The sequence below is a fragment of the Crotalus tigris genome, unplaced genomic scaffold, assembly GCF_016545835.1.
Source record: "Crotalus tigris isolate CLP2741 ecotype Arizona unplaced genomic scaffold, ASM1654583v1 scf7180000018864.669028, whole genome shotgun sequence".
In the NCBI taxonomy this organism is placed as follows: domain Eukaryota; kingdom Metazoa; phylum Chordata; class Lepidosauria; order Squamata; family Viperidae; genus Crotalus; species Crotalus tigris.
Genome location: NW_024097244.1, coordinates 235,069 through 260,667, shown reverse-complemented (window position 1 = coordinate 260,667; position 25,599 = coordinate 235,069). Strand labels below are relative to the sequence as shown.

General features: G+C 45.6%; 1 protein-coding gene and 1 long non-coding RNA gene across 3 annotated transcripts; one reads left to right on the top strand and one right to left on the bottom strand.

Moving 5' to 3' along the window:
• Positions 1-9,166: 9,166 nt before the first annotated feature.
• LOC120314227 lies at positions 9,167-19,727 on the top strand. 2 transcript variants are annotated; one of them, XR_005558375.1, is made up of 4 exons: positions 9,167-9,594; positions 10,411-10,592; positions 18,462-18,632; positions 19,540-19,727. It is a non-coding gene; the product is annotated as an uncharacterized LOC120314227 (long non-coding RNA). The 2 variants fall into 2 exon arrangements; XR_005558374.1 differs by having other exon boundaries at positions 18,462-19,727.
• Positions 19,728-19,834: 107 nt separating this feature from the next.
• On the bottom strand, positions 19,835-24,488 carry ARC (activity regulated cytoskeleton associated protein). Its single transcript, XM_039357094.1, has 3 exons — positions 21,491-24,488; positions 20,706-20,876; positions 19,835-19,926 (listed from the first exon to the last, which is right to left on the bottom strand). The coding sequence occupies exon 1, from the start codon at positions 23,998-24,000 to the stop codon at positions 22,774-22,776; it is 1,227 nt and encodes a 408-aa protein (XP_039213028.1). The 5' UTR covers positions 24,001-24,488; the 3' UTR covers positions 19,835-19,926; positions 20,706-20,876; positions 21,491-22,773.
• Positions 24,489-25,599: the final 1,111 nt, after the last annotated feature.

The following is a 25,599-nucleotide window of genomic DNA, read 5'->3' as shown; positions in this document are numbered from 1 at the left end:
CTCAGAAGGTTGGGAGTTCAATCCTAGGTAGCAGCAGATGATTATCTCCTGGGGCACGAAGAAAATAATATCTGCTGTGAAGTCTGCAGGGCATCAGGAAAGGCATCCAGCCACTAAATGTGTTACTGCTGCTAACATAGGATGTTTTGCATTGACAACAGATGGAAATGTAGCCATCTTTTTCCTTTTCGCTTTTAGAGTTAGATGATGCTGGGGGGGGATGTGAAGGAGAGTCATAACAACACTAAACGTAGCGTGAGAATCAAGGTTATTGAGCCCAGAGCTGATAAAGAATTGGCGGGCTGGAGAACTGGAGAAGAAGCCCACGCTTCAAGCTAATTGGGGAATGTGATTTATGACTGTTAATTGGAGGAAAGAATTGTGCTTTGATTCTACGTGCCCAGGAGAGGGGAATTCAGTTTTTGGTTTTGATTATGTAGTGCCGATATTATGCTACTCGAATAAAAGATTTGTTAAGGTAAACAATGTCTCGAAGCTCTTTTGAAGAGTTTCATCTGTCTCAGGGGCTATAGGAATCATGGTCAGTATAGCCAGGCAACTTGTAGAATCACAGTTAAATGCCGAACAACTTTGTTCCTTCATCTGTTTAGTCCCGCCAAACAACCCAGCTGGGATGTCTCCGAGAGCAATTGCTAATAAACATCCAATTTTGCTGTCAACTTTGTGCATCAAAATTTAAATGGTTCCACTGCAGCATTTTTAAAGTTCATTAATTAGGAAGGAGACTTTGCTGACAAATCCTCCCAACAGCTTGCAGAGGGATTTATCGTTTGAATATATCAGAGTTGAAAAGGATGGCCTTTCTGCAAAGGAGCAGTTTCTCTTTATTTATTTTTTTCCCCCACTCCTCCCCTTGTTGCTGTTAATAGTCTATTTCAGTTTTATAAATGGCCTTTATGTCACGTTAAAAGAAATGATGATTTATCATCCTAATTGGCTGCCAGTAGCTTGCTGTGGTTTAGCTGGGGTGCTTCCAGGAAATTCCATGCAGTTGGAATACACAGTGAAGAAAATGTAAAAGATTCTTTAGAATAAAGGTGTCAAACTGCTGGCCCGCAGGCCGGATGCGTCACAATCAAACCGCGCCACCCCACGTTGAAGGAAAAGTCTTCATCATGGTTCAGTCCAAGCCGGGAATAAACAACATGACGACTGCTTTAGAAAGAAAGTTGCAGTTTATTGAAGAGGAGAGCCAGACAGAAAGATGGCTCTGGAAGAAAAGAGAGAGAGCACATGTAGGGAGTGGGTTTTTATACCTTCTTGAGCCTTTTGTTTGGAGTTGTTCCTGTGGCATGAACTTTGACCTGAGTCTGAGTGTGCCTTTTGGCATCTGTGGGTTAATCCTATTATATCCTGTCTTAAGAGTTTGGGTGGGATATGTAGATTTTAGATGTCTTTGTCTTCTTAATCTTCTAGCTGGGGGCCTCCAGCCTTCCTGGATTATTTCCTGCATTTCTACAGAGCTGGTTTCTGTTTGGGGGAGGGAGACTTGGGGCGATTCAGAAAAAAACTGGGCATGCTTTTCTGCCTCTTTAATATTTCCTTCTCTGGGGGGGGGGGCTGACAGGGGAAAAGGTTCCAATACATCACGCAATGTCATGTGACATCACGAGTTTGACATGTCTTCTTTAGAACATAGAATATAGAACCATGGAACTGGAAGGCACCTCAGAGGTCTTCGAGTCCAACCCTATGCTCAAGGCAGGAGTCTTTATACCAGGGGCCTTCAAACTTGGCCCTTTTATGATTTGTGGACTTCCACTCCCAGAATTCCTCAGCCAGGCATGCTGACTGAGGAATTCTGGGAGTTGAAGTCCACAAGTCATCAAAGGGCCACATTTGAAGACCCTTGCTTTATACCACACTTGGAATACTGCATCCAGTTTTGGTCACCATGATGTAAAAAAGATGTTGAGACTCTAGAAAGAGTACAGAGAAGAGCAACAAAGATGATTAGGGGACTGGAGGTTAAAACATATAAGGAACGGTTGCTAGAATTGGGTATGTCTAGTTTAATGAAGAGAAGGACAAGGGGGGACATGATAGCAGTATTCCAATATCTTAGGGGCTGCCATAAAGAAGAGGGAATTAAGGTATTTTCCAAAGCACCTGAAGGCAGGACAAGAAGCAACGGATGAAAACTAATCAAGGAGAGAAGCAACCTAGAACTAAGGAGAAACTTCCTGACAGTGAGGACAATTAACCAATGGAACAACCTGCCTCCAGAAGCGGTGAATGCTCCAACACTGGAAGTTTTTAAGAAGAGACTGGACAGCCATTTGTCTGAAATGGTGTAGGGTTTCCTGCCTGAGAAGGGGGTTGGACTAGATGACCTCCAAGGTCCCTTCCAACTTTACTACTATTACTATTACCATCCTGGGGAAACGGTTGTCCAGCCTATTTTTGAAAAACCTCCAGTGATGGAGCACCCAAAACTCCAGTATACATATTCTTCCACTCCTTATGTCTAGGTCATGTCAGAAAAATAATTTGGGGTTTCAATTCAAGCCTAGGATTTTGCACGAATAGATAAAAATGAAGTCCAAACAGCTGTGAGGAAAGGAGATTTATTCCCAAAAGGATCATCTAAAATTTTGTTTTGAGTGTCAATGCTGCTAACATTGGATGTTCTTGCTTTGACAAAATATGAAGAGGCAGTCACTCTCTGTATAAGCTGTGTGGTACTTTTAGAGTTAAATTAGATGATGCTGGGAGAGGAGGAGAAGGAATGTGTGTGGGGATTAGTTAAGATAAGAAACTGCAGGCTACAGAACAGGAAGGGAAACTTTGCCCTTCAAACTGATTGGAGAATATGATTTATGACAGCTAATTAGAGGAGGGAATTATGCTTGAATATTATGTGTTCAGGGGAGGGGAATTCAGATCTTGGCATCCACCGTGCTGTGCCGACACTTTGTTTCACGATTAAAGACTTTTTAGGATAAACAATGCCTGGAAGTTCTTTGAAGTGTTTCGTTAGTCGGAACCATGACATCATGCCAAGATCAATGCCAAGACGTTGAGAACTGAAGATTTTTCTCATAACATTTATCTGATGCTTAATTGGGGAACGTGACCTGCACTGACGGGGGGGGGGGAAGGAGTTTTCTATATTTTTAATACACTGCTCTGGGTGCCAAATTTCCCAGAGCTGGTTTCCCATTCACAGGCGCCAATATGCTGTGCTCAATAAAGTTTTGCATTAGAAATGGGAATGTCTCAGCTGTGCTTAATTCATTTCTGATGGATCATCCGTCAGAAATCTTGACACTTGACACTTGGTACTACCCTTTTCTTGATGCAAAATAGGACTACATCCCAGGGTTTGAAGTAGGGAGGGGAATCAAATTTCATTTCCTTGTCTACTAAATCCGTTGAGAATAGATTCAAAATTGCATACACTTTTTTTTTCTCCTGATGCTACTTAATAGAAATATTACTGGCTCTCCAAGGTTCATGCAAATCCGGCTTTTAGTATATTTGTCTCTTTTTCTCAGACAGAAGCTGCAGGCCCTTTGATTGTGTGAGCAATATTGCCTGATAAAAATAAAATACTAGCCCCTTTCCTTTCTGATCCAGTTGTTCATATCCAGAGCCTTCCTTTTACGAATTAGAACTTGGGAATAGTCTTCCCACAGAAGGGGATGAAGTAGCATCTTCAGAGATAACTCACATTCAGGCGTAATTATGGTGGTAGACATAGATCTGGAGAAGTAACAGCTGCTAACAGGTTTTGCTGTTTCATTTTATGTTTTATGAGCATTCTGTGCAGCTATGTACATTCACTGGGGGGCAGCTTTCTCATTCTTTCCCTCCAAAAGATATTTAGAGCTGGAAGATAATTTGAGAGAAGAGACTCTTAATATCATTCAGGTTCACCTGTATCTTAGGATTTGGGTAACAAGCAGGAATTGAAATGAGTTTTGCTGAGGGATAGGTTTTAAAGCCAAGTGTGAGCAGCTCACTTAGATTTACGATGCAGAAAACAGAACATTGGGTTGGAAGGGACCTTGGAGGTCTTCTAGTCCACCCCCCTGCTCAAGCAAGAGACACCTGTACCACTTCAGACAAATAGTTGTCCAGTCTCTTTTCTTAAAAGCCCCCATTGATGGAGCACCCCCAACTTCTGGAGGCAGGTTGTTCCACTGGTTAATTCTTCCTTATTTCTGGGTTGCTTCTCTCCTTGGTTAGTTTCCATCTGTTGCTTTTTGTCCTGCCTTCAGGGGCTTTGGAGAATAACAGAATAACAGAGTTGGAAGGGGCCTTGGAGGTCTTCTAGTCCAACCCCTTGTTCAAGCAAGAGACCCTATACCATTTTGGATAAATGGCTGTCCAGACTCTTGTTTCTTTGTTATTTACAGGGGTTCTGCAAAGTCCTATGCTCATTAATGTAGAGGTAGTTCATATAAATTCTGGCCTGTTGGGTCTTTTATTTGCTTCTCTCTCCCTCTCCTTCTCTCTCTCCCCTTCTGCCTATCCCTCCCTCTCCCTGTCCTCTCCCCCTTTCCTCCTTTCCTCCACTCTCTCCTCTCCCTTTGCCTCTCCCCAACTCCCCCTTTGCCTCTCTCTCACTGTCCCTCTTCCTCTCCCCCTTCCTCTCCCTCTCCCTCTCCTTCCCCTTCCCCTCCCTCTCTCCCTCTCCCTCTCTGCCTCCCCTTCCCTCTCCCCCTTCCCCTCCTCCTCCTTCCCCCTCTCTTTCTCTCCCCTCCCTCTCTCTCTGTCTTCCTCTACCTGTCCCCAACTCCCCCTCTGCCTCTCCCTCCCTCTCCCTCTCCCTCTCCCCCTCCCCTCCCCTCTCCCCCTTCCCCTCCTTCTCCTCCTCCCCCCCCTCTCCCTCCCTCTCCCTCTCCCTATGCCTCTGCCTCTCCCCCCTCTGCCTCTCCTTCCTTCTCCCTCTTCATCTCGCTTCCCTCTCCCTCTCCCTCCCCTTTCCTCTCACCCTCCCTCTCTCCCTCTCCCTCTCCCCTTCCCCTCCCTTCTCTCTCCTGCCTCCCCTTCCCTCCCCCTCCCTCCGTCTCCCTCTGGCGTTGTTCTGAGTTCATGCAATCACCATTCGTGACCGTCCCTCCAGCTTTCCACCAAGCGAAGTCTGTGGCAAAAGCTGGATTCACTTCATGACCCTGGGACTCCCTCAACAGCTGCGGTGATTCGCTTAGCAACCATGTCAAAATAGGTCATAAAATCAGGCATGAGTCATTGAACAGCCACCTCCCTTAGCAGCAGAAATTCTGATCCTGATTGTGGTTCTGAGTCAAGGACTTACTGTAATTATTTGTGATTTAGGCAAATGTTTCCTAAATAAACTTCCAGCTATATTTTATTCTAGCCGAATTGAGTAGCATGTGTGCTTCCTCCGATCTGGATATGAACGGGTTTCCCTGAAAATAAGACCGGATGCTGGGAGGGGTGTGTGTGAATGAGAGTCCAGCTAGAGATAACAACACTAAACATAGCATGAGAATCAAGGTTATTGAGCCCAGAGCTGATAAAGAATTGGCAGGCTGGAGAACAGGAGAGGAAGCCTGCGCTTCAAACTAATTGGGGAATGCGATTTATGACTGTTAATTGGAGGAGGGAATTGTGCTTTGCTACTTTGTGCCCAGGGGAGGGGAATTCAGTTTTTGGCTTCGAATATGTAAGTGCCGGTATTATGCTACTCAAATAAAAGATTCTTTAAGGTAAGCAATGCCTCAAAGTTCTTTTGAAGAGTTTCATCTGTCGGAACCATGGCATCTGGCTGATGATCTTAGCTGGGGCTTATTTTTCAGATGGGGCTTATATTACAAGCGTCCTGAAAAATCATGCTTATTTTCCAGTTAGGGTTTACATTTTGGAGAAATGCGGTACTAAATGCATCCATCTGGCTGACAATCTTAACATGGGCTTATTTTTGAGATGGGGCTTATATTATGAGAGTCCTGAAAAAAATTACGCTAGGGCTTATTTTCCAGTTGGCTCTTCTTTTCGGGGAAATACAGTAGGAGTGTGTTGGGTGCCGAATACACTGGAAATGACCCACAGGAATTTTCCAGCCCAGCTGGATACACATAGACACCCTTATGTAACATGCTGTCATGCCTCCGTCGGAGCCTGAATCGGCGGAGGAAAATGAGCTGGAACGGGACCCTATGGAGGTCAAGGGAGAGGGGTCTATGGCTTCAGAGGGATGTGGGGAAGAGCAGGACGAGGCAGGCCAGGGCCCTTCAGGAGTGGGATAGGAGGAACAGGAGAGACAGAGCTCAGAAAGGGCCACCCCCACCTGTTCCTAGAGCATGGAGAGTGGGCAGAAGGAGGGAACAACGCAGGCAGGCTCAACTACTCAGGAAGAGAGCGTCCCGTCCCTCTCCACAAGGTACACCCAGAGACTGAGATTTAAGGAGACGCGGTGGGGAGAGGCATTTGTCAGGAACAAACGCTGATTCCTTGGAGTTTTGTGTGTGTTGTTGCTGATCTCTTGTGTTGTAATTTATGCTTGGAAGCCTGGAAACTCTGACCATTGGACTGACTGACAACGTTGCTTGGATGTTCAAAGACCTCAGATTGTATTTTGGCTTCACTTCTGAAACTGCTCAGGCAAGCATGTATTCACACAGACTTGTTAGGTTTATGAGGTATGTGTCATTCCTTGTTATCTCCGTGGCCTTGAGTAAATTCCTCTCCTAATCAGACTGTGTGTGAAACTACTTGCAGCCAGAGGCGGCTGAAGATGTATGTATCTTCCTTTGTTTTGAGGCTTGCCAGAAACATGGGAGCATTTGGGGAAAATTTGGAGCAATTAAAGGGCAGTTTGGATTGCCAGCTGACTGCGTTGCCTCTGTGCTGTGCCCTGGGTCATCACACATGCACACAAACAAATACACTTCCTTTCATGTACACAACTTAGATACACAATGCTGTGTCATTCTGGGTCTTCTTCTGCATCATCTTTCCTAACTGTCTCCTCTTTTAATTCTGAATATATCTTTCTCGCTTGGAACATATGATCTGCTCTGTGTGTGTGTATGTGTGTGTGTGCGCGCGCACACATGTGCGTGCACCTCTCTCTCTTTCTCTGTGCATGTGTGTGTTTCCTTTCTGTCCATTAAGCAGAACACCACATTGCTTTCCAGTTCAAGGATCATCAGATGCCTTGATTCTTCCAGCTCCTCCAAACACAGCTGGGAGCCCATTATGTGCAAGTAATAGACAGACGCTCTGTTTGGTGCATCCAAAGGCAGATCATTTCAAGGCCAGCGGTGCCCAAAATAGCAACTTTCCAAGGGATCAGAGGACCTATTTACAAAGAGAAACACTCATGTGCTTGGTGAAAAGAGACGCAAGATCCCACAATGAAAGTTTTCACACCCACCAACAGGCCTCCACAATCAAACAACAGACGGTGGTTTGATTGTCTGTTTCTTTGCAGCCTCCATGATTGCTGCTGACTCCGAAGTGAATGACAGCTGCAATTTTGGCAGCCGTCCGGGCAGTACTTGTTTGTTTGTTTCTTTGCTAATAGAAGTAGAGGTTTCTTTCATTGTCCAAGAATATTTTTGCCCAGCAGCGACGCCAGCTTAAAAACACAACCATCCAGTGTTCAATTTCACCAATCCATGGAAACAAACAGCGGGTTAAATTTTAGAAAACAAGCACTTTTCTAAAATCAGATTTCTCTGAACAAGGCACAGTTATTTGGGCTTAGATGTCGTGCTGAGCCATGAAACACCGGCTTACAAGCCACAACACTGAGGCTGGAGCCACATCCCTTGTCAGAAAGAACAGAAGGAATAACATGGAATAGAATAGAATAGAATAGAATAGAACAGAACAGAACAGAACAGAACAGAATAGAATAGAATAGAATAGAATAGAATAGAATAGAGAATAGACTAGACTATAGATGAAAAGAAAAGAGGAGAGAAGAGAAGAGAATATAGAATAGAATAGAATAGAATAGAATAGAATAGAATAGAATAGAATAGAATATAGAATATAGAATATAGAATATAGACTAGACTAGACTATAGACGAAAAGAGAAGAGAATATAGAATAGAATAGAATAGAATAGAATAGAATAGAATAGAATAGAATAGATTAGAATAGAATAGAATAGAATAGAATAGAATATAGACTAGACTAGACTATAGACGAAAAGAAAAGAGGAGAGGAGAAGAGAGAGAAGAGAAGAGAAGAGAAGAGAAGAGAAGAGAAGAGAATATGGAATGGAGTGGAAGAGAAGAGAAGAGGAGAGGAGAAGGGAAGAGAAGAGAAGAGAAGAGAAGAGAAGAGAAGAGAAGAGAAGAGAAGAGAAGAGAAGAGAAGAGAAGAGAAGAGAAAGAATATGGAATGGAGTGGAATAGAATAGAATAGAATAGAATAGAATAGAATAGAATAGAATAGAATAGAATAGAATAGAATAGGGAAGAGAATATGGAATGGAGTGGAATAGAAGAGAAGAGAAGAGAAGAGAAGAGAAGAGAAGAGAAGAGAAGAGAAGAGAAGAGAATATGGAATGGAAGGAATAGAATAGAATAGAATAGAATAGAATAGAATAGAATAGAATAGAATAGAATAGAATAGAATAGAATAGAATAGAATAACCCATAAACTCCACTCCCTTCAAGCACTGATGATGAAGCTCCCACAACTTCTGACATATCATTTAATTATACATCAATATGGGTTAGGACAACCCTGAGCTATAAATATTCTCTCCTAGCAGCTCTTAAAATTACGTGCCCCATTTAAATAGGCAGGTAGAATATAGATGCTCCTAGAATTCAACTGGGGAAACTGAGGTACCCAGAGGAGGGGAAAAAAGACCACCCACTTTGCTGTCTGAAGCCATCCATCCTGAGCTTACAATGCTTCCCAAGGGCTGTGTATCTCTCTTTACCCCCAGAGAAATAAATGCATCCCTTTGCTTCGATTTTTCACGGCTTAAAGTATTTTACAGGAGGCCCAAATACCTGTGCTGGATATCTGGAGGAAGGAAAGCAGCCACTTCTGATTAGGCTACTTACCTTCACCCAGACCCCCCAGAGTCTTGCAAGGAGGAGGCTGGCTAGTCGAGAAGAATTTGCATCTCAATGGGTAACCTAGTAACCTGCATCCGGTTCCCATGGAGACGAGCGCTCCAGCGGTGGTGTTGTGCAAAGGATTGACACTGCACATTGATGTGTAGGGAAGCCTCTGCTCCACTCCGTAATAGAAGCCAGCAACACATCCATGCAGAAAACTCACCCGCCCCCGTTTCTGCCTCCCGCCACCTCAAGGGAATATGGAAGAGCATCCAGTCTACGAGAGACTAGGGTCTTTGGTTGACATCTATCCTGGAGGTACAAGGAGGAGAAGGTGGACTGGAAAAGGGAGGAGGCTGATGGTGGAAAATTGGCAAGGATGCTAGGATTGTGAGATTTGTGGTGTGTTTGTGCCTGGAGGAGTGGATCCCAAAGAGGCCAGGAGCAATTAGTGCAAAAGAGACCTCTGCAACAGCTGAAGGAGGGTTGGTATCTGACTGGCTTGGCTCCCACAGCTGCCCATAATTCCTCTTGCATTTTGGAGACCAGATGAACAGCAATGTGTGATTGAAGGTGAGCTGGCAGCTCTCCTTACCTGCTGAGTCACCCCCAAGCAGTGTGAACAGCCTACGCCGGGGAAGTGGGTGGCGAGAGGCTGGCATTTTAGCTCCCAAAGCTGAGGGCCCGTGGTTGTCAACCCTCTTATCCTGCTCCAAGGCACAAAAGGCCAGGCTGTCTCTGTGGTGTGTCATTGTCAAGCTGATGCAACTGAACCAGAGAGTCAGGGAGATGGAGGGTAACAGACTAAGAGAGTTGGAAGGAACCTTGGAGGTCTTCTAGTCCACCTCCTGCTCAAGCCACAGACCCTATATCATTCCAGTCACATGGTTGCCCAATCTCTTCTTAAAAGCTCCAGTGATGGAGAGCCATAACTTCTGAAGGCAAGCTGTTCCCCTGGTTAATTGTTCTCACTGTCAGGAAGTTTCTCCTTAGTTCTAGGTTGCTTCTCTCCTTGATTGGTTTCCCTCCATTGCCTCTTGTCCTGCCTTCAGGTCCATCCTCTTTCTAGCTTCCCACATTTCTCTGAAATCTCATAAAATGGAATCCATGGGGGGGGGGATTTCTCCAGAATAACAGGATAACAGAGTTGGAAGGAATCATGGAGGTCTTCTAGTCCAACCCTCTGCTCAGGCAGGAAACCCTACACCATTTCAGACAACTGGTTGTTTAATCTCTTCTTAAAAATCTCCAGTGATGGAGTACCCATAATTACTGGAAGCCGGTTGTTCCACTGGTTAATTGTTCTCACTGTCAGGAAATTTCTCCTTAGTTCTAGGTTGCTTCTCTCTTCGATTAGTTTTCATCTGTTGTTTCCTGTCCTGCCTTCAGGTGCTTTGGAGAATAGCTGGACCACCTCTTCTTCCTGACAGCCCCTGAGATATTGGAACACTGCTATCAAGTCACCCTTAGTCCTTGGTCATTGCCAAAAGTACCCCCTCAAGTACTCCTTCCATAGAAAAAGGGAGAGGTGAACATAGATGTTTTGCCCAATTTGTTTAAGCCCTGAAAGAGTAAGTACATGAAACTGTTGGGTGAGATCATTCGGCGACACGGGGTGAGGTATCATCAGTATGCGGATGATACCCAATTGTATATCTCCACCCCGTGTCCTTTCAGTGAAGCAGTCGATGTGATGTGCCGGTGCCTGGAAGATGTGAGGGTCTGGATGGGGGTGAACAGGCTTAGACTCAACCCTGACAAGTCCGAGTGGCTCTAGGTCTTGCCCCCCAAGGGTCATCCTGATGGTCCATCATTAGCCCTGGGGGGGGTAAATTTACCTCCCTCAGTGCAGGCACGCAACTTGGGTGCCCTCCTGGACTCACAGCTAAATTTGGAACGACATCTATTGGCTGTGGCCAGGGGGACCTTTGCCCAGGTTCGCCTGGTGCACCAGTTGCGGCCTTATTTGGACCGGGAGGTTCTACTCATGGTCACTCATGCCCTTGTCACCTCAAGACTGGATTACTGTAATGCGTTCTACATGGGGCTACCCTTGAAGAGCGTTCGGAGGCTGCAGTTGGTTCAGAATGCAGCCGCGAGAGCGATTGTGGGTGCACCAAGGTACACCCACGTGTCACCTATCCTCCGTGAGCTGCACTGGCTTCCTGTGGGTCTCCGGACGCAATTCAAGGTGTTGATTATCACCTTTAAAGCCCTTCATGGCTTAGGATCAGGTTACTTACTGTACTGCCGCACAGTTCCCAGAGACCGGTGAGGTCCCATAGATTGGGCCTCCTTCAGGTCCCGTCAGCCAGACAATGTCGGCTGGCGGGCCCTCGGGGAAGGGCCTTTTCTGTGGTGGCTCCGACCTGGTGGAATCAACTTCCCCCCGAGATTCGAACTACTCCCACCTTGCCAGCCTTTAAGAAAGCCATTAAAACTCTCCTGTTCCGGCAGGCCTGGGGTTGATGTCCCCGGGGGGGGGCTGGGGTACGACTGGACACGCTGTATGAATGCACTTATTTTATTGTTTTATTGTTATATTTATTGTTTTAATTTTGTACGCCGCCCTGAGTCCCTAGGGATTGGGCGGCATATAAGTAATAGTAGTAAAGTTGGAAGGGACCTTGGAGGTCATCTAGGCCAACCCCCTGCTCAGGCAGGAAACCCTACACCATTTCGGACAAATGGCTGTCCAGGCTCTTCTTAAAAACTTCTAGTGTTGGAGCATTTACTGCTTCTGGAGGCAGGTTGTTCCACTGATTAATTGTTCTCACTGTCAGGAAGTTTCTCCTTAGTTCTAGGTTGCTTCTCTCCTTGATTAGTTTCCACCCGTTGCTTCTTTTCCTGCCTTCAGGTGCTTTGGAAAATAGCTTAATTCCCTCTTCTTTATGGCAGCCCCTGAGATATTGGAATACTGCTATCATGTCCCCCCTTGTCCTTCTCTTCGTTAAACTAGACATACCCAATACTCGCAACCGGTCCTTATATGTTTTAGCCTCCAGTCCCCTAATCATCTTTGTTGCTCTTCTCTGTACTCTTTCTAGAGTCTCAACATCTTTTTTACATCGTGGTGACCAAAACTGGATGCAGTATTCCAAGTGTGGCCTTACCAAGGCATTGAAGAATGGTATTAATACTTCACGTGATCTTGATTCTATCCCTCTGTTAATGCAGCCTAAATTTTATTAATAAATAAATAAATAAGTATGGGCATCTACCACAACTAACAGCCACTGCTGTTGTGTAGGATGAACAGTAATGGAAGAAGCCCACACTCAGTACTTCAAAGGTTTAAGAGGGCTGAGCAAAGCAACCTTGTTCACACTTCCTCATTGGACAGAAAAGACAGATAGAATAACAGAGTTGAAAGGGACTGGGGAGGCCATCTAGTCCAACCTCCTGCTCAAGTAGGAAACCCTATACAATTTCAAACAAATGGCTGTCCAATCCCCTCTTAAAAACCTTCAGTGATGGAGCATCCACAACTTCTGAAGGCAGACTGTTCATTCTCTCCCACCATTCTTAGACAAATGGCCCCAAAGCCCCTTCTACTTAATCTGTGGCTTATGAACAGGATGGACTATTTGCCCACCCTGGCCCAAATCTCTCCAGTGGAATAATGTTTCTCAACAAGATCTCTTGTTTAGCTGGCAGGTGTGTAACAGAATAACAGAGTTGGAAGGGACCTTGGAGATCTCCTAGACCAGGGCTAGGCAACCTTGGCTCTTTTATGACTCGTGGACTTCAACTCCCAGAATTCCTGAGCCAGCCATGCTGAGGGGAAAGGGAGAGGTTTCCAAGCTGAGCCAGGCTGGCTCAGGAATTCTGGGAGTTGAAGTCCACCAGTCATGAGGGGGGCAAAGTTTCTCTCATGCTGGCTCAGGAATTCTGGCAGTTGAAGTCCACGAGTGATAAAAGAACCAAGGTTGCCTACCCCTGGTCTAGAAGACTCACTGCTTAGAACAGGAGGACTTAGGACAGGGGTAGGCAACCTTGGCTCTTTTATGACTCGTGGACTTCAACTCCCAGAATTCCTGAGCCAGCCATGCTGAGGGGAAAGGGAGAGGTTTCCAAGCTGAGCCAGGCTGGCTCAGGAATTCTGGGAGTTGAAGTCCACCAGTCATGAGGGGGGCAAAGTTTCTCTCATGCTGGCTCAGGAATTCTGGCAGTTGAAGTCCACGAGTGATAAAAGAACCAAGGTTGCCTACCCCTGGTCTAGAAGACTCACTGCTTAGAACAGGAGGACTTAGGACAGGGGTAGGCCACCTTAGCTCTTTTATGACTGGTGGACTTCAACTCCCAGAATTCCTGAGCCAGCCATGCTGAGGGGAAAGGGAGAGGTTTGCAAGCTGAGCCAGGCTGGCTCAGGAATTCTGGGAGTTGAAGTCCACCAATCATGAAGGGGCCAAAGTTTCCCCCATGCTGGCTCAGGAATTCTGGGAGTTGAAGTCCACCAGTCATGAAGGGGGCCATGGTTCTTCCATGCTGGCTCAGGAATTCTGGGAGTTGAAGTCCACCAGTCATGAAGGGGGCCATGGTTCTTCCATGCTGGCTCAGGAATTCTGGGAATTGAAGTCCACGAGTCATAAAAGAGCCAAGGTTGCCTACCCCTGTTCTAGTCTAACCCTCTGTTCAAGCAGGAAACCCTATACTATTCTGGACAAATGGCTGTCCAATCTCTTCTTCCAAACCTCCAGGGATGGAGGATGATATCACAGCTAAAAACAAAGAGGGTTCGCACTAAAACCAAGTTTGAGCTCAAACTGAGAAATGAAGGGAGGAAGATGCACATGGGGAGGAGATGGGCATCTTACCTTAAATCTATTGACCATCTTCAGAATAATACTCCCCCTCTGGTGGTCAAGGCCAAATGGCAGAGCTTGGTTTTAGGCCCTTTCAGAAGGCCAAGAGGGTGGATAGGGACCTGTAAGGACCCTGCCATGCCTCCGTTCGAGCCCAACTCCGAGGAAGACATGGAGTTCCCTGTTAAGGCCCAGGAGGGGGTGTCTGTGGCTTCGGAGGACTGTAGGGAGGAGCAGGCTGAGGCAGGCCAGGGCCCTTTAAGTTTGGAACAGGGAAGGCAAAGTTCAGGTGAGGAGTAAGGCCCCTCCCTGCCTGATCCTAGAGCAAGGAGAGCAGAGAGGAGGAGGGAACAACGGAGGCAAGCTCAATTGCTCGGAAGGAGAGCGTCCCGCCCCTCTCCACAAGGCACACCTGGGGAGTAGGATTTAAGGAGATGCTGTGGGGTGGGGCATTTGCCGTGAACAAACATGAAATCTTGAGATAGTGTGTTCTTGTAACCTGGACACTTTGTATTCTGGACCAGTTTTCTTCCTGCTGATCTCGCCTTACAGTTTGCAGTTTGCAGTTCACAGGCAAGCTGAGAGTGTAAACTTCCCTGGCTGTTTTGTTTGAACTCGTGCCAACATATGTGGGGGCTGTTGGGTGAACATTGGCAGTGATTAAAAAGACTATTGCTCTGGCCAGTTCATTGCTTTGCCTCCGTTCGGGGCCCTGGGTCATCACAGACCCGCTACAGCTGGTCCCTCAGGAAAGTAAGAGAGAAAGAAGTTGCAGGAAAGTCAGGTGGAATCTGAAGACCCTGCGCAAGGCGCAAAGCTATTCTTTCATTCCTCCCGCTCAGCGGTCAGTCCACCAGTAACCAATATGATGTTGCAAAGATGTTTTGAGAAGCTGAGGTGCCAGGTAGCTAACAGGTCACTCTCAGGGTGTGAGGGCCTTGGAACCAGGCTTCAGAAGCTTCTTGGATGAGAAGTGAAATGTTTTCAAGGAAAAAAAAAAAACAAGGAAGTCCAATTGCCTTTTGAAAAAGCACCTTTGGGACAACTATGACCTGGATGATTGAGAATCTCCATAGATGTTTGACTTTTATTTTCTGCATTTCGTTCCTGAAGGCCTCCATGAACTCAATTCATTCATGGTCTTCTTCTCCTTGCATGGCTAATTGCAGCCAAGCTGTCCCAGCCCAGTTGGGATAAGAATCAAATTTAACAGTATGCATTCTTGGCATGGAGATGACTTGGTCTTCTGCCCACAACAATAACCAAATTATGGACCTGGGTTTTTTTCCCCCTGAGGGAGATCCACATCACTGAAAACAAGCAATATTCCCAGCCTGTATCTGGAATCACCCACTAGATAATCCCAACATTGCAGGATTCAGCTAATTGACTATCATCCATCTTTACAATTGTGTCCAATCACTGGGTTCAGAACATATTGTAGTGGCCAAAATTGTGGAAACCTTTTGGGAAAAGTGTATTTTTGATGGCTAATAACACCAGTTTTTTGGGAGTAGTACCATAAAATTATATATCAGTGGAAAGATAAGTTAATCAAGAATGTAATGCAACAAAGTTTATTCAATTATCTGTACTGTATTCTATGAAAAGTTATAGCCAAATAACCGGAAAAAGGAAGCACGACTTGCTAAGTTTGATCTCAGCTAGCTTTCCTTCATCTGATTGTAGCCAATGAGGAGTGTTTAGAGAGCCAATCAGGTGTCATATTGTTTTGGCAATGAGTCAATCAGATCACAGTAGGATTCAGTTATTGATGTCATGGATTGAAGCTGAGAAGAGGACATTTGTCAGTGTGTTATGTGATGGCTATCACGTTGGTTGTTTTTTTGTGTGTGTTCTTTCATTCAGTGAGCTTGTAAAACCTAATAAAATTAAAGTAATGGTGCAAAGAGTTGACTAGTCATCCAGAAAGTGATGTAAAATAATATTATTAAGTGAAGAAGGCTACAGTTATAAAAAAAATTAGAAGGAAAATTGTTGGAAACTTAACCAAAGGTGGCATTTCTACTGTACACTTTTCCCAAAAGGTTTCCACAATTTTGGCCAGTACTGTACACTACAGCTTCTGTTGATTTGGATGTTCTGGAGAAATAGAAGTAGTATCATCAGTGGTAGCTTGAGAACCAGAACTTCTGAGGACCACCAAATAGCTTCATATAGATACTAAACCAGAGTTCTCTAAACTTGGCAATTTTAAGACTTGTGGACTTCAGCTCCCAGAATTCCTCAGCCAGATGGCTGGGGTTCCTGGGAGTTGAAGTCCACAAGTCTTAAAGTTGCGAAGTTTGGAGCCCCCTGTGCCAAATAGATAAAGGACAACAGAGTAGAGGGATATTGTGGTCAACAGCATCGACGGCTGCTAAAGAATCAGACTGTCATGGTTCCAACAGTGAAACTCTTCAAAGAACTTTGAGGCATTTTTTACCTTAAATAATCTTTATTAGAGAAGCATAGCATCAGCACTAACACAATCAAAGCCAAAACCTAGATTCCCCTCCCCTGAGCACATAGTATCAAAGCACAATTCCCTCCTCCAATTAACAGTCATAAATCACATTCTCCGATTAGTTTGAAATGTAGGCTTTCCCTCCAGTTCTCCAGCCCGCCAATTGTTATCATCTCTTATTTCAATAACCTTGGTTCACACACTAGGCCTAGTATTGTTATGTCTAGCTAAACGCTCATGCACATTCCTCCCCTCAACATCATATAACTCTAAGAGTAAAACATAAGAAAATGGTTGCATCTACAACTGTTGTCAAAGCAAAAACATCCGAGGTTAGCAGCGCTGACACAGACAAAATTGAGAGTCACGCTTCCTGTCCTACAATAAGTCCTACATCAGGTTGATGCTTGGTGATCCTGTTCTGAAACAGGTAATCCTTGACTTACGACCACAAGTGAGCCCAAGTTACTCCCCATTGACTTTTTTTGTCAGAAGTTCCCAAAGGGTGATCACATGACTGCCAGGACATACATTTGAGCTGGTCGATAAGCATCTGAATTTTGATCACGTGACCGTGTGGATGCTGCAACAATTATAAGTGTGAGAAACAGTCATAGGTTGCTTTCTTCAGTGCCTTTGTAACTTCAAATGGTCACTGAATGAATTGTTGTAAGTCGTGGACTACCTGTATCATTGCCCTTTCTCATAAGAATGAAACAATAAAGCTACCCATGGATACAGTGAAAGTAAAGTAGGCCAAAATTGGTTAATATCCCAAGTATGAACAGAATAGAGCTGGAAGGGACCTTGGAGGTCTTCTAGTCCAGCCCCCTGTTCAAGAAGAAGAAACTATACCATTTCAGACAGGTGACTGTCTAGTCTCTTCTTAAAAACCTCCAGTGATGGAGGACCCACGATTTCTGGTGGCAAGCTGTTCCACTGGTTAATTGTCCTCGCTGTCAGGAAGTTTTTCCTTATTTCCAGGTTGCTTCTGTCTTTCATCAGTTTCCAGCCATTGTTTTGTGTCCTTCCCTCTCGTGATTGGAGAGTAGTTTGACCCCTCTCTTCTTTGTGGCAGCGCCTCAAGTACTGGAAGACTGCTATCATGTCTCCCCTATTTCTTCTTTTCTTTAGACTAGCCAAACCCAAGTCCTACAGCTGTTCTTCGTATGTTTTAGCCTCCAGGCCTTTGATCATCTTAGTTGCTTTTCTCTGAACTTTTTCCAAACTCTCAACATCTTTTTTGTGATATGGTGATCAAAACTGGCTGCAGTATTCCAGGTGTGGTCTTACTAGGGTTTTATAAAACGGTACTCATACTTTGAGGGATCTTGATTCTATGCCTCTGTTTATACAATTCAGGATTGTGTTAGCTTTTTTGGCTGCTGCTGCACACTGCTGGCTCATAGTCAAGTGATCATCCACTAGGACTCCAAGGTCCCTCTCACAGTGACTGTTTTTGAGCTGGGTCTTAGCCAATCTGTACTTGTACCTTTGGTTTTTCCTGCCTAAATGTAAAACTTTGCTTTTCTCCACACTGAAACTCATTTTGTTGGATAGGGCCCATTGTTCAAGTTTGTCAAGATCTTTTTGGATCCTGAGTTTATCTTCTGGGGTCTTGGCTGCTCCTGCCAGCTTGGTGTCATCTGCAAATTTGATGAGTTCCCCTTCAATTCCCTCATCTAAGTCATTTATGAAGATATTGCAAAACTTAGGGGTGGAGTGAAAAGGGGTATCAGCCTAGAATCTCTACGTAGCCACAAGCAAACTAAGACCAGCCCTCTTTGATTGCCATTCACCATTATCTAATTCTAAGCACATGCTGACCATTAGTTCAGAAGAATCCTGTGCATAGGCTTTTTAGAAATAAATCAGTTTAATTTAACCTTCATGTGTGGACCTGTTGTGTGTGTGTGTGTGTGTGTGCATGCGTGTGTGTGTGTGTGTGTGTTACAGGAGTGTATTCCAAGCAGGAGAAACAAAGACTGGAAACAACGAATGAGAAGTAAAGCTGTATTGTTTTAAGCAGTTATTACACAATGTTTTATTGCAGAAATCTACAAACACAAATGCTTCCTCACAATGAGCCCATTTTGCTAGAGCTGCTTTACATGTGGGGAATGTTTTTTTTTTCTTTCTTCTTCTTGTAATGTTTTTGGCTGACACAGCCTCATAAAATTCACCACCAATGTGATAAGGTAGAAGAAACAGCATACAACTGGAACAAGCTCAAGTGATTTGAGTCCTCAAGAAAGCACCTGTTCTCTAGCCCATGTACCCAAAACCACAGCTCATAATGCAGTGGTGGAACCGTCTTCTTCATAGCATGCCTCGAACAGGTGAGTTCCAGTAGTCAGAAACCAAAGAAACAGATCAGAAGTCAACAGTAGATCTAATGGATTAATATTGCACAACAGGTATGGAGTTTGCTTGGTCTGGTAGACCTTTTCCAGGTTCTCCTTAAGGAGAATAAGAGCATCAACTCTCTTAATGAGAAACAATGACCCACAAAAAAGAGCTGATGCATCAATTCATTAAGAAGCAATCCATAAACTCAGAATCCATGGATCTCCTTGGTCAACGTCTCTGATAACTCCAAAAGCATTGTTACACAGTTGATTGTGAAACTAGACAAACAATAGCAAGAGTTGTTGAAGGTCCAGGTAGGCATGATAGACTCTCAGAAAGTCTACCATTGGCCTTCTACTATGTCTAACATGAACAGGCTATTTTTAATACAACAATCATCATTTATTTGAAAGGTAACATTGCACTCAGTTCTGAACGGATCAAGTAACCAGGGCACCAAATTTGATGATAGGATCAAATTTGGCACGTTAGCATACATTCGTGGAGTTACTCCCACCTAAGGGTAAGAGACTAAATCCTGAAAATGATGATGAAAAGAGTAATAAGCAACAATAATAATCTATACCTATCTCCAAACCAACCTGTTTGACAGGTGGGATGTGAAGCATATCTTCTTTGAACATCAAAAAAAGGTTCTGATAAATTCCACTGTATGCAGTGGTGTGTACATTTTACACTTCTTCGTAGGCTCAAGAAATGGAAGAAGGAAGAAATATTGTAGTCCTTATACTGCTGGCTACAGGAGAAAGTTGGATTGCCCCGTTTGTGATACATTGTTGTCAAGCCCCTAGCATTGTTTAACCCAACACCTTTGACTGCAAGTTTTTGTTTTGTTTCTTTAACATTTACCTTCCAGTTTCATTTTGATTTTTACAGCATCTTCGTGGGCAACACAGGTGACAGGAAAATGCAGTGTGGCCCTTGAGAAAGGATTTTTCTCAGTTCTAGATACTTTGGAGCTCCGGTTGAAGTCCTCCACCATTTTTTCCCTCCTCAACCCTCGGTCACAACCTGCACATTGTCGTAACTTGGAATGAATCCATCTGAATAAACAGAGAAATGTCCCTTCTGAGTCCCTTGAATGTCTCTTTGCCTCTTATCCAGCGTCTTCCTTGCATCTTCTCTGCTTTCTTGGTAGCAGCTCATCCTGAGATGTTGCCTCTGCTACTTCAGTTCCTCAGGAAACACCACTTCTGCATGCAAAAGGTGAAGCCGTTGAAGAATTCAGGTGCTATGTCACCAACCACAGAAGAAAACAACTCCCTATGATAAGAAAAAGAAAGAAAGAAAGAGAAGATTAAGCGACCGGATACTACAACGGGAAGAAAAGGCGCAAGTGTGTATATCCCAGCCAGCATGGCCAATGCAGGAGGTTGGGGAACCCCCACATCCAAATCTGGGAGTTAGGAGTACAGGGTTTCCTATCCTTTCCTTAGGCATGATGAGGCAGAGAAATCTCTAGAGAAGAGAAGGTAGAAGGACCTATTTGAAACAGGACCTAACAAAGGTAGGATATTCTTGAGTCTTGCCTCTTTAGGGAAGTCCCAAAGAGATATTTCCAAGCATCTCTTTCCCAAAGTGTGCTGTGAAATTGGGAATCTAAACTTCTCCTTCCCAGTTCAGGAGGAGGTGTAAGCATCAGGAGAATCCAGAACTTCTGTCTGGAGGTTATCTCCAGGGTGCTTTTTCAGGAGGCACCTGGACTTTCTTGTTTTTCTTTTGAAGACGTTTTGCTTCTCATCCAAGAAGCTTCTTCAGCTCTGACTGGACGGTGGGGAATGGGAGGACTTATGCTCCTTGCAGACAGCTGTAAAAAAAACCTTCCATTCTTCCCCACCATCCAGTCAGAGCGGAAGAAGCTTCTTGGATGAGGTGCCTAACGTCTTCAAAGAAAAACTAGAAAGTCCGGTTGCCTCGTGAAGAAGCACCTTTGGGGACAACCAGGACCTGGAATGGCAACCAGAACCTCCATGGACATTTATCTGGAGGCTAGTTAAGAGCAGGCAGAGCACTTTCTCCATCTGATAGAGAACTCACATTACCTTCTCCTTCTTCAGGCACTCGTTCTGCGAGAGCAGCAGGAGCTAGGGGAAGATGACGTCCATCCAACTCTGTTGCTTTCTGGGCTTTTCCAGAACCGTCCCTCCGTCTCCATCTCTGCTCCACGTGTGATTCAGGAAGCGCTGAACTCGCAGCCAGTTTTGAATGAGTCACTGTAACAGAAGCATAACATGAAGTGTGAACTAAACCTGCTTCAGCACATCAACCCTTAATATTAGGAGATATTCCTTCCTTCCTTCCTTCCTTCCTTCCTTCCTTCCTTCCTTCCTTCCTTCCTTCCTTCCTTCCTTCCTTCCTTCCTTCCTTCCTCATTAAGCTCCAGTTGGATTGTTTCATTTGCACAAAAATCCCTCAGCCAGTTTGCTCTCGAAGATAAAGAAATGCTTACACACAGCAGTCGGGAGAATAACCTCGTTCACACAACCCAGTTGCCATTCCTCTTTCTTTTCAGAGGAGCAAAATGTAATTTTGACTGCTCCTTCCCTTTTGCAAAGAGTTTGGACTGCCAACAGGAGCAAAAGGAGGAGCAGATTCATACCAGAAATCCCCAAATTTTTGTGACACCAGAAAAGCATAGGTGTTCTGGTGTTCATGCTAGGTCCCAACCCCATTGTGCCTTAACCTGAGGTCCTGCTAAACCATCAAGTCCCCAAACCCATGTTCACGTCATGCATTGTGTGAATCCAGCCTAAACTAGCCCAAGTTGTCATCATCATCAACAACATTAAACTTGGGAAAGACAAAAAGCCAAGAGCTAGCTACTTACCTCTAGCCTATGGGAAGGAATCACATCTCCCCATGGTTCCCAGCAAGATTTTCACAGCTGCTCTTCATCACCTCCTCTGCATGCCACGTTGTCTGCCCAAGATACGAACTTTGGTGTTTACTTCTCTCTTCTTTTCTGTCTTTAACTGCACAAGAGTCTCAAAGTTGCGGATCTTCCTCCCAATTTGCTTCTTGTTTGCATCATCAAATGAGGCTCAGCTAAACAGCTTCAAGGGTCTTTACACCTTTGGTAAGGTGATCCCCACTACTGAAATACTCAGTCCATTTTTTTTTTCAACTAGCGAAAGCTAGTACAACTTTAGTAGATGTTCTTGTAGGCGGGATAAATTCTACATTCAAGCTGTGTTTGTGCAACATTTTCCCTTCTTATAGTCTATGCATCCCTCCAACCTCAGCGTCTTCTATGTTTTTCTGAACCCCATAGACATTTCTTAAAAATCTCTATCTTCTCTAGAACTCTGCTTATCGCCCTCGTGTATGAGGCAAGACATTCAATTGTATGAACCCTTCTCCTCTCAATGGCATGGATTTAGAGAAGGAAAGGTGGGAAGTTTGTATCTACTAAGGGCTTTCCTGGAGCTGAAGGACCTTAAAAATCAGGTCAGAGAGAATCCAGAGACCCATCTAAGAATCACAACGGAGGCCAAAACAACACAACTTCAAGTGGTGGCTGGAATTTCTGTTGAAATTCTGCCAGGACACTTGAAACTTGCTTTCCAACAGGTTTTGGAGCTTGGTCTAAAAGATGCCGAGGAAATTATAAAAAAATAGAAACTTCCTAGAAAGTCAGTAAATCCATTGGCTAATGCAGAGATAAACAGACGTCATCTCTCAACAGCTACCTGGAAGGACGAGAGAATGCCTGGAAGGAAAACCACGTTGAAGGACAGAACTGACGTTAGAAGGATGGACCTTCTGTGTTGGTGTCTATTTAAATCCCTAGGGAATCATCACCCACGGGGACACAGTTGTCTCTGCCTCAAAAGAAGGATTCCTACCTTGATAACATCGTCCAATCCTTGCTTTTAGAAAGCCATTCTCAAACTCAGCTACCGAGGTTCCAGCTTGAAGCACCTCAGATGATTCAAGCTTGCTATGATCTCCACGTGGGATACCAGAAGAAAAAGCCAGTCACCTTCAACCAGCTGCTGAGCTGAGATCTCAGTATCTTCAGGGTAGCCCGAGGCACCCACTGAATGGGAACAAACCTGCTCAAGAAGCTGATAGTTCCCACCTGTGTGTCTAGTGCCTTGTTTTCTGGGCTCAGATCACCGTGGCTGGTGGAGCAGAAACATCTGGATGGGTTTCATCACTAGCGACAGGGCTAGCAGTCGAAGAAGGGGGTAAACTTTCCACTGATCCTCCTAACTGGTTTTTGGGGGACCTCTGGGGACTGGGCTCCTCAGAATGATCAAAGTTGCCCTCAACTTCCTTGCCCCGCTGGATCAGCTGTTCTAAGGTTTTGGGGTAGGGGTGGCTAAGAAAATGCTTAAGTTTGGGCTGGAGGGTCCCTACAACATACTGGATGATCTCTTCTTCGTCAGCCTCTGTGTGTAGAGTCTGGTATAAGTCCCTTTTGCGCCAAAGGAACTGGTCAAGGGGCTCCCCATTCTTCTGGGGCAGGTCCAGTTCCTGTCTGATGGCATCCCGTGTCAGAGTACCCTCACTGTACTGGAGGAACTCTTTCTTAAACTCCAGCCAGTTCTTGACCGAGTCCTGCTTGTATTCCCACCATTTTTTGGCAGGACCATTCATGTGGTTCTGGATCTGCGAGAGCCAGTACTCTTCGGTCCCACCCACCTGCTTCAGATAATCCTCCAGATGAGTCAGGAATTCCCTGGGATCCTCAAAAATCTGGGTCTCCACCGGGGAGGATGGCGTATCTTCTGGGACAGTGATCCACTGATAGGAGTCATGGGGCTGAGGCACACTAGGGGCTTCCCCGATAGGAGGAGGGGTCAGGGCATACATCTGACTCATGTCTAAGGCGTAATCATAAATCTCATCTTTGCTGGGTTGAATTTCCGGACCCCCTACGCCCACCGAGACAGTTTGCCTGGCGTGATCAGCATGAGGGTACTTCCCCCCGCCAGATTCCAACCGATCGGCCCATTTCTCCAAGCGGAAGAAGACTTCCTTCCAGACATTAATCTCCCTCTTGACCCACCTCTCCAGGTGAGCAATGGTCTCCTGACATCTAGCCAGACAAGCCTTGATGGACTTCTTCCATCTCTGGTTCTCTGCGGCTGAGGGAACGTGGTCCTCTAGATTGTTCTCCAGTCTCCCCACCGATTTCTGTAGGCCTTTCAGCTCCCGCTCCACCTGTTTGGACACCTCGGTCAGGAGGTGCCGATGGGTTCTCCTCACATGGTCTAGCATCTCAGCCCTGCACTTTCCTATCTGAAGGATGACGTTGGGCTTGTTGTTGGCCATCCCGCGGTGACCTTGGGAAGAATGGAGGTTCCCATGGTTGAAGTTGTCCACCTGCATCGTTTCTACCTCTGCTACTGTAGCCCCAGAACACTTCCACCCTCAACAAGTGACTCTTCTCCAAACCACTCTGCCCAGGAACTGACTTGCTTTCTTCTCCCCAGAAGCACCAAACACAACTGAATCAGAGATCCCCCCAGAAAAATTGTGGCCGTCTAACTCCACTTGGCGTTGAAGCAAAAAGTCCACAGAGCAAACCAGGAAAGTTCTCCCCAGCCCTGACTTCTTTCTTCTTCTTCTTCTCCTCCTCCTCGTCTAGAAGGCTTTAATTCCCAAGCAGATCTCTCAGGTTCCTCTTGATGGGTTGGAGGCCACCTCTCTCAGCTGCCTGCGCTGCTTCTCCGCGGGTTCCAGACCCTCCTGAGAACTTTCAGCGAACGAAGAGCGTGTGCTTTTCCTTCTCCGAGAGTTGCAAAGCAGAGAGCTGTTCAGTTTCTCTCTCTGCTCTGCCACTCACTCAGATGGAGACCCATACTTATACTGCACACAGCTCCGTACGTGGGTGTAGCCAGGCCTCTTTGCTCATCAGCAAGGAGCCTCTGATTGGGTGAGAGAGAGAGAGAAAAAAAACATTCAGGGGAAAACACAGCTTCTGGCAAATTTCTCGGCTTCCCCCTCCCGTTTGCCTTTGCCACCCCCTTGCGCACACCCCCAGACTTGAGGCGAGAAGCGTTTGAAAGGTTCTGGGGACAGTTGGAGAGTTGGATGAGTAATCCCTTTACCTTTTCTTCCCCCATCTCTCTCTCTCTCTTCCTGGCATCCTCCTACTCCCCCCCCCTCCATTCCCAGCTCAAGAGCAGAGAAAGGGCTTATTCATCTTCCAGTCAGCAAGGTCCTCATTAAATCGCTCTCTTGACAAAGCGGGGAGATTAAGCCAATGAACTGTCACACCCCACTGGCCACCGCATAGGTTGGACACCCAGGCCCCCTCCACCTCCAGATCTGATGTATTTTCCTGCACAATTGCTAATCCTTGCCCTTGGGTGACTCTCAAGACTTGAGCAAAAAGATCACGATAAGCAGAGAAGCGGGCATTTGATTGCCAGCCTCTTCTCCACAGGACCAGGGATGGTGACAGAGGGCTTCCTGGACTATGGGAGGTCAGAAAGGGTCCCAGCCTTCCCATGGGATGGTGAGAGGGGGACTTCCTAGACCATAGGGGTCAGAAAGGGCCATACCCTTCTCACCTGGGTTCCCCAACCCATCAACCCCGCCCGTCACCACGGTCTCCCGGCGCCAAGTCCTTGAATGGGTTGTTTCGTTCCACATTCCGCCCACCCGACGTCGCAGCTGATGCTCACTCACACAGTTCTTCCTGGGCTCGTTATGGAAGCAGGAAGCGGGCCATAAAAGGAAACCGGGGTGGGTTTTATATAACCAGGCAGATGAAGAGATTCCCTCTCTAGAAAGGCAGCAGAAAAGAATTTCCCCTCCAGTTTCTCCCTGATGGAGACCTGGCATGACAAGCCGTTGGTGACACATCGTGTTCCCCACCTGTCAGCAAGGCAAGGTTGGAGGCATATGTAACAGGGATTAGGTGCCAAGACAGCCCCCTGCATGATTGGCAGCTTTCGTTAGGGCTGAAGTTGCCTGATTCAT